We start from the raw sequence: 9,598 nt of genomic DNA, 5'->3' as shown, positions 1-9,598 counted from the left end.
GCCCAAGTCAACATTGACCATTCTCTACAATATTGGTGGTCAGTTGCAAATTTTCTAAAAACACTGATGCTCAGTGCCCCTTTGGTTGGTGTTCAGAGGGAACTCAGTTATTTCAATGATTTGTATTTAGTGGTTACTTATCCAAGAAAAGGTCCTATGCCACAGCCTGTCTGCTCTATTAGGGTCATTTCATGCTCAAACTATGACCGGGAAATTGAGAGCATGTGTCCCAGATGTCATCTCCAGCAGAGATGTTTAATGGAGAAAAAAACAAGGTAACTTACTTCTATTTATATATATTGCTATTTACCTATTTATTTATGAATTTTAGTATGGTTATTTATCTGTAATCATTAATGTATACTTATATGGTTTGGTTTTAGGTTTGATTCAACAATGCTTGCACTCTATTTGCTCGTGTTTACATTTGCAATTCCAGTGGCTTGTGATCGTTGTCCTCAAGTTTGCGTTTGTGACAATTTAAGAAATTTTGTGACCTGTGCTAAAAAAAACCTGTCTGAAGTTCCTTCTTTTATGCCCCAGGTAGGTAAACATATGTTGTGACCTATATAGTATTTAATACATTGGATGTAATAGATTCACTATATTGCAACTTCATGTTTAACTGCTGCTTGGACAAAAAACAAATTTACTTGAAAATGATTAACACTGGTTCCTCACACAAAATCCAGGAAAACTTTTTTTGTATTTTGTGTAAGCGAATCAGTGAGCCATTATCAGGGTTTTTTGTGTGTATTCCCTAAGGTATGAATAGGGCAAGTGGTGCTATAAAGCATGTTAGGCAACTTTAGGAGTATGACTTTATTTGCTTGGCCAGATCTTGGTTTAACTTCATTAAGAATGTTTTCATTGGGCATTGCTTACAAAACTGACAAAAATCATGTAATAAATAGTGAGAAGGATGAAAAATAATTTGGGGTCTGGAAAATTTAGGCAAATGCCATCAAAGTTATCCACTAAAACATTTATAAAAAAAATTATAAAAAATCCTTGTGTTTTTATAGTTCCAAATGATTTACTTTAGCCATCAAAACAATATACCAAGTACTTAAAGGCCTTCTCAATCATATCAATTTTGAGCCATTGTGGCTCATTTAAAGCAGTGACATTGCTATTAGCAGTTTAGACTTGAGCTCTGCAACTTTACTTTGTGTACACAGAGATGTTTGCAATTTTGAGGGAAATCCCTTTTTAAAATATTTATGTGAAATAATGTAAAAAGTTTGCATTATCCTTTGATAATTATCAAAGCTAACAAAATAATTACCCTAATACTTGTAGCTATAAACTCTATAATATATGTACATTAAATAGTATTATTAAGTAATCACAAATTACTAGATAAAAACATGACATTTTCAGTTTTGTTTAAAGTAATTTCACTAGTTACTTTGGCTTATGTAATTGTTTCTTTTCCGTCTTTTATAATGATATTATATTTTATACATGTATTTTTTTCTATATAGATGTGTACCAATGATTGAAAGCACAATGATAAACTGTTTGTCTTTACAGTACACTGAAAAACTGAATCTACAAGGAAATTATCTCAAAGTGATTGAATCAAGAGCATTTATTTCAACTCCTTATCTAACTCATCTTAATCTATACAAATGCAGCATTGAAACAATACAAGAGGGAGCATTCAGAAGCCTTGGACGTTTGTTATATCTTAACCTTGGCTACAACAGTATACGTTATATATACCAGGAATCTTTTGATGGACTTTCATCACTACTGCATTTAAACCTTGAGAAAAACCACATTGAGGAGATAAGGCCAGGAGCTTTTAACCAATTAGGGTTTTTAAACAATTTAAATATTGGAAATAATTTTTTGGTCTATTTACCAGATATGTTGTTTCAAGGACTGATCCAGCTTAATGTGTTGTGTCTTTCTAACAACATGATTAACATTATATCATATGAGTCTTTTGCAGCATTGCCTAACCTTAAAAAGCTAAGCCTAGACCATAATGAACTACAGTTCTTTCCAACAGATGCTCTTTCTAGACTGTCTGGTCTCATAAAGTTAGAACTGGGATGGAATCCAATGACTGTTATTCCAGAAGAAGCTATTCAAATGACATCCCTCAAACAGTTATATATGAATAATATGGCATTACAGGAGATATCTTTCAAAGCATTTGAAAAAAGCAGACAAATTTCTTTCATAGACATTAGTAACAATCAGATTAGTACAATACAACCATTGGCTGGAGTTAAACAGCTGAAATATTTAAATTTAACAGGAAATAGAATACCTTGTGATTGTCAAATACGACAATTTAAAGAATGGGTGGACTCAAGCAAAGTAAAGGTGGACCTCTTTTGCTTTGGCCCTGATCATTTTCACAGAGATCATCTGGATTCTCTTAGAGCAATAGACCTAAAATGTGGACAGTTTCCTGTAGAAACTTATAATATTTTGACAGCCACAGAAAAGACACCTGAAAAAAAGAAATGTCCACTGAACTGCAACTGCAAATCTGATGTTAAACATGTCACTTGTGATAATAAACTTTTGAGGCAGATACCTCAAGGTTTTCCTATAGACACCATCTTGATTGATCTACGTAGAAACAAATTTGATGTTATTCCCAAAGGATCTTTCTTGGATATGAAAAATGTAGTTTCTCTCCATCTTCAACATTGTGATATTAGGGAGCTCCAGCCTGGAGCATTTCTAGGAATGAAGAATTTGGTATACCTTTACTTGTCTAATAATCAAATTTCTGATTTAAATTCTGATGTCTTCCAAGGAGCTTCAAAGCTTGAATATCTTTTCTTAGACCACAACAATTTTGTTAAGGTTCCAAAGGAAATGTTTGTCTTTCTTCCAAATATTTTATCTCTTCACATGGAGCATAACTCTGTTACTTCACTTTCAGACATGACTGGTGCAGAAAAGCTACGCTGGTTATATTTAACAGGGAATAACATAAATTCAGTCAGACCAAGCGCCTTTCGAAATATGAAATCCCTGGAGAAACTCTATCTAGATGACAATAGGTTGAATGAGGTTCCATCCCATGCCCTCAAAGGATTGCCTATGCTGAGCGAATTACGACTATCTAAGAATCCTATTAAGAATATTGGAAATGGTGCCTTCTTGCCAATATCCCGGTCACTGCAGCATTTGTATCTGAATGACATGGGACTATTAAAGGTAAAGTACTATATATCTGAAACATATCCCATAATATTATCTATGTTCATTTTTAAGCTCACTGCCTAAAAGTTTTATTTTAAAGAAAATGAACAGCAAAATAAAAATTACCAAACAGTGTGTTTAAAGTAAAAAATCAAAAATGTAATGTAAAGTATTGCAGATTAACTGCCCTCAGATATAGCTACATGAATGTGTTCTTTTCACTCCTGCCATAGTGACAACACTATATCACTATACAGAATTATCATTATCACTCTAAAATGGATTTCCTGAATTAGACAACAAACTCCTGTCCCATTGTCATCTACATTAGATACAAAGCTCCCAAATGTCCCAACTGTCTTCAAATTGACCATAGCTGTTTCCAAAGGCTGTCACAATGTCCTGGAACCCATTTTGTTGCCCCACAGTGTCCCAAAATTGTCCCAGGGCAGAACAAGAGAATTTCTTTGATACAGCTTGGCTTGAACTGCCATGATGTCACTCACTATGACTATGATGTCCACTAGTGAGTGTGATTTCCTAAGGGTACTGCATTCTAGGAAATGTAGTTTCTGCCTCTAGACAGGTTGCCATTTTATCCCAACGTGTTTTGCAGAAAAAAATGCTTCTTCAGGGGTAGAAAAGACAACAGACTGATTTTCTATGCCTTGTTTGAAAACACTGAAAATCCTAAAGGGTAGGTTAAGCTTTTCAAAATCAGAAAGGCTTGTTGTACAGAACAACCATTAGGTATCATCCAGGCTAAGGACGGGGACCATTAGGATTTGTAGTATGAATCTGTGCTAATCATAAACATGATTTCCAAATGGTACTGCTATACTCTGCTGGCTGATGAGGCAGCTCATGCTACTTTGTTACTCTTAATAAGACACATGGTCCCCATCCTTAGCCTGGGTTGCTACCTAATGGTGGCTCTGTACAACAAGCCATTCAGAGGGCAGATCTGTAGTAATATGTGTGAACACAACTAAGAGTTGCAAAGGCACCTCAATATATACAACAGTAATCTCTGAGCCGTCGTCACATGCTAAGGAGTGGATGCTAACCCTGATTGATGCATCAAGCACATAAAAAAAACAGATTTTACTAGATTAGGTTCTGTAGAATTAAAGTGTTCCCCAATATTAAAAAGGTTAGGAAAGACTGGTGTAAAACTTTATGCTGGCAATATGTAGATATTTCATACAGCAAACTATCATTACTCCCATGTAAATTATTATTGGGTTGAAGTTGTGGGCTTTATGAACTCCACAGATGAGGATTAAGTCTAATGTTGGGCTATAGTAATTAATGTTTTTTTACCCATAATCAGCTTTGTTTTTGCAGCTAAGTGTTTTTACACTTTGCATTCTCCCAAAAAAATCTATCGTGTATATGGATGTACCTCTGTCTTTTTAGATGCAGCTTTGTTAAATTAGCTGTACAAAAATATTGCAGGTTGTGGGTTGATTTTTTGAAGACCTTGAACTTATAGTGATGCTTTCAATGGGTATGAAGAGTATACTAAGTTACACTATTGTGCGTTATTGTGGGCATCTGCAGTTGTTAAAGCCTATGGAGTGTGTTACTTTCTCTTAATGTTGCTAGATATCCATCCTAGACATAGAATTCCCAATGCATTCAAGAAATGACCATTTCAGTCTTTTTAAACCTGACATGTTTTGCCAAGATTGGCTTCCACAGGGGTGTAGTATTTTAGGGGACTGTATGGTCTGTATATGAGTATAGTAGTTTGCTATGTATTTAAGGTATCAGGGGAAGAAGAGTGGTCAAAATTAGACGTTTTGGCTGATATGTACTACGATTTTTAGGTGAAGTTTCTCACATTAGGTGGATAATAGTATAAGCCACTGATGTAATCTGTAACTACTTGTCATCCAAGATGGGGGAGTAATGTATCTCCAGTTAGGAATAGGAATGAGAAAAAAGATTAGTATCTCTTGATGAATGAGGTTAAACAAACCTATAATAAGGTAAATATCCTAATGTCCTTCATCCAAGGTGTCAAGTCTGATAGATAAATGACATGTTCTGCCCTTCACTTCTTCCGTCATGTACATGAATATGACATCAATTAAAATTATGGTTTTGTTTTAACAGAATGTATACTTTGCATTCCACAGGGTGGAAGTCCAGGTTTGACGTCTCTAGTGGTACATCAGTAGCTGGTGCCTGCTATTCAGCACACCACATTAGATGCGGCCTACAGGTCCCGGCAGAACCTGTACGCTGACACACAAATAGATCTTGATCCACTTGTAACCTCGCATGGAGCTCCTCTTTCACTACCCATTGCATTGACTGGATTTTCAGCTGTATGATTTACTTTTCTCTTTATTTTTCTACTAGTTGGATGGACACTAAAAATTAAGCTTTTTGATAATTAGATCAGTGGTCCTTTTTTTAGTTCCTGACAATTAGGATTTGAGTAAAATTTCTACACTTTTGAGATCATATTTTGTTCATTTATTGCATAGCTGGATTTATATTTTTGCAATTTGATTTGGATTGTTTGTCGGTAGATAAAACCTTTTACTTTGGCTAGGGTGTTTTTCGTGTGGCTCCATTTATAGCCGCTGACTGGTCCCTGCCTAGGGTTCTTGGTATATTGGGTAATCACACCAGTACATATTGGTTGGTAATGTGAATTTAGTTCAAGTATTACAGTATATGGTCGTTTTGTGGTATTTATTAATAATATTGATAGTAATGATTTATTGATGTGCATATTATGCTACCTCCCCTTTCCAAAAAGAGCAGGACAGTTCTGCAAAACAAGTTAAAAATGTTGAGGATATTGTGAGACTGGCATTTGGCTGATGTATTTAGCCTTCATCAAAATGTTATATGCCTGTTCCTTATTCAATATATAAAAAAGATGGACATAACGTTTTTGAATTTTGTAGTGATTAATAAATGGGCCCGATTTAATAAAGCTCTCCAAGGCTGGAGAGGTGAAGCTGGGTGATCCAGCAAAACCTGGACTGGATCTGGTCCAGTATTTAGTGAGGCTGGGTGATCCAGCAAACCTGGAATGCATCTGGTCCAGTATTTAAAACATTTGCTAGCAAATACCAAATGACTTTTAAAAAATCCATTCCAGGTTTGCTTGATCACCCAGCTTTACTGATGAAAGTGTATCCTCTCCAGCCTTGGAGAGCTTTAATAAATCAGGCCCAATGTGTTTTGTTTACACAATATGTCTTTTTATATAGATATCTTATATACTAAACAAAGGATGTAATTAGGCAAGGACCCAACCTGCGCGCGCACACCACAATCGGCAGAGGGATACACAGAGGGATATTATTTCAGTACAAGGTGGTGTCAATGACAGAACTCACCACCAGATGTCCTCAGACTACAGTGCTGGGATACACAGAGGGATATTATTTGGGTACAAGGTGGTGTCAATGACAGAACTCACCACCAGATGTCCTCAGAGTACAGTGCTGGGATACACAGAGGGTTATTATTTCAGTACAAGGTGGTGTCAATGCCAGAACTCACCACCAGATGTCCTCAGAGTACAGTGCTGTAATATTATACACAATCTGCCAGTTGTGTTATAGGAATACACCGGTAAACCCCCGATTCTCAAAAGAATCGTAAATCCAAGAATGGCAATCACTTGCGATCATGGAGGGTGGAGCGTCCTGGGAAAGTTTTCATTTAATAAATAAATATATGTGTACTAAAATTAACCAAGTTCTTAAAAATAAAATTGAAGTTTAATTGTTATATCATTTAAGTCCAATTTTATGAATTTGTTGTTTCCAACCTACTTCATTTAACCCTTTGGACTTTTTTTTAGTTATAAGTGCAGCAACTCCAAACACTTTGGACTTAAATGATATAACAATTAAACTTCATTTTTTATTTTTATTAAATTGGTTAATTTTAGTACAAATATATTTATTTATTTATTTAAATGAAAACTTTCCCAGGATGCTTCACCCTCCATGATTGCAAGTGATTGCCATTCTTGGATTTACCATTCTTTTGAGAATCGGGGGGTTTACTGGTGTATATATAGTATAGATGTTAATAAAGACTTGTTTTTAATATTTTTATATCTATATGCCTAATAAGTCCTGATATTACTTTTTTGATTGACTGCTATTATTTGTATACATTGAAAGCACTTCATCTGTTTTATAAATGCAAAAAATAAGAAAAAGAAAACTGTTCTGTGAATCTTATATGTATAAATTAATTACTAAAGAATGCTCCATTACTTAATGTAAGAAAATTACTGTAATAACTGAAATCTATATTGCCAAATATATATAAATATATATTTATTATTTTTCTATTTTTTTTGATCCCTCTAGGTTTCAAATAGAGCTTTTATTGGACTTGGGCCCCATATTAAGAGCCTGTTCATAGAAAATAACAAATTAGAGGTCCTTCCTGACATGAAGAGCTTCAGTGGCCTAGAAGTAATAAATTTGTCCAACAATCCTTTTCGATGTGATTGTCATCTGAAGCATCTTCACAGGTATATTTCTTTGGTAATCTTTGCACTTGGGCATGTTCAGACCTGCAGTAAAATCAGACGTTTTGTAAAAACAAGTTTGTAAAAAATGTATATGGTCAAGCTACGTACACAGAATCTGGCGTGTGTACAGCGCCAGTCGTCCATCGTCCAAACAACAGTCCTGGCGGATCCACGGACGATGGACGACTAACGATCCTAATGGAGGCGAAGGGCACAGCAGGGTGCCTCTCCGCCGCTCTCCCCCACCCCTCTGCATAGAGCAGAACGGTGCTGTATGTACAGCACTCACTCATGCATCCTGTAGTGCTAGTCATTGATGAAAGATCCTTTTCAACTACTATTATTGCACGTGTGTATGCGGCTTTAGAACAAATAGGTCTGTTCTTTGTGCAGGTGGTGGAGTGTGGCAGCGTTATCTTGCGGTGATCCAGACATTCCTTGCAGCTTCTGTGAGCGGCTGCTGCCTCTGCCATCCTCTACAGAGACAGAGCCCAGGACCGATCTATAAAAGATGCAAGACAAGTGCTGTACACACAATACAATCAGACAGGAATCATCCTCTGCCTTAGTAGTGTGCCGTGTAGCCTTAGAAGGATATTTTTATAAACAATTTACACAGCAAATATGTTTAACAAAAGCAAATGTACTATAAAGTATTTGAAATGACCTAAACATGGTATAAAAATTGACATGGAAAAATAAGCTTAAAAGTGCATACATAAAGGGCTAAAGAGTTCATTCTAAGTTGATGTTTCTGTAATTAAAGTTAATTGTTAATTTGTGTGAGTTCTCCCTAGACACATTTTCCTGGACAGATTGCCCAGCAGTTTTTTTACTTTCCACCTGGCATAATCACACAGCCACTCAATCCAGGCTTTGTTCTGAAGGAGATGTCAGTGAGGCCAGATGCAGACTAACATTGCAATCCCACATGGCTCTTGTCACTGGGTCCCTGGCACTGCAGCACTGATTCTTAAGGAACCAGCATCTGTAAATTTAGGAGCTGGTGGCAGTGAGTGGTACTAGTGCTAGGTTTACTGCTGCCCCTAATCATTCCCAAAGGAGCTGCCGCAAGAGGCAGCTGTTTCCTGGCATGGGGTAAGGGTAAACACACCCCATCTCACAGCCATTGGTAACATAGCCTTTGTCTGGGCAGCCTGCCATCTTGCTCCCTTCCTATAAATACTATATATACAGCACACCACAAGAGCATGGTGGTCAGTAGCAATAATGCCTATAACATTGCTGGCCATTGGGAAGAGAGTTACCCTTAAATCCATGACACTAGGTGATACCAGGCTCCACAGATCAGGGTGACATTGTGCTCCACAGCCAGCGCCAATGGGGAACAGTGACATTCTAGTGCAAGTAAGAGACAGTAGTATTTATTAATAAGGTCTGATGCTAGAGATTAGGTCTGCTTTAATACCTTTTAAACACATACATCCATCTCTTATTACCACCTTTCAACTACATTTGAATTTGTCAAAAAAATGTAATGTTTAACACAGATAATGTATTCATGCATTTTGTGTAATGTATATATATTTTTTTTTTAGATGGATAAATGGTTTAAATATAAAGGTAGGAGCAACCTGTGCCGTTCCAAATCACATGAAAGGACAGAAAGTGAGAAATGCTTTGTTTTCTACCTGTGAAGAACAGACGTCTGATGAAAAAAATAAAAAGCAAGAGTAAAAGATTTTTTTTTCCATAAGTACAAGCTTTTAAATTAGCCATATAATGGTAGGACGGTACCCATTGCCAATATAAATGACGAATACATATTTTAATACAGTTTTGCTAAAGAATTTCTGGATTATTTTTACTATTGGGTTGCTATGGTGATTTGTAATTGTTTTTTTAAAGCTCATAGGAATAAAACTGAAAATTGAATAGTTA

General features: G+C 36.0%; 1 protein-coding gene across 1 annotated transcript in view; it reads left to right on the top strand.

The window, feature by feature from the left end:
- The window catches only part of CHADL (chondroadherin like), a 12,391-nt gene extending 2,793 nt beyond the window's left edge, over window positions 1-9,598 (top strand). The window contains exons 2-5 of the mRNA XM_072420236.1: window positions 384-543; window positions 1,537-3,189; window positions 7,530-7,696; window positions 9,256-9,598. Of these exons, the coding sequence (XP_072276337.1) occupies window positions 397-543; window positions 1,537-3,189; window positions 7,530-7,696; window positions 9,256-9,394 (2,106 nt within the window). The 5' untranslated portion in view covers window positions 384-396 and the 3' untranslated portion in view covers window positions 9,395-9,598. The remainder of the gene's footprint in view (window positions 1-383; window positions 544-1,536; window positions 3,190-7,529; window positions 7,697-9,255) is intronic.

The sequence above is a fragment of the Pyxicephalus adspersus genome, chromosome 8 (assembly GCF_032062135.1).
Source record: "Pyxicephalus adspersus chromosome 8, UCB_Pads_2.0, whole genome shotgun sequence".
NCBI lineage: Eukaryota > Metazoa > Chordata > Amphibia > Anura > Pyxicephalidae > Pyxicephalus > Pyxicephalus adspersus.
This window is presented reverse-complemented; position numbering and strand designations above follow the sequence as displayed.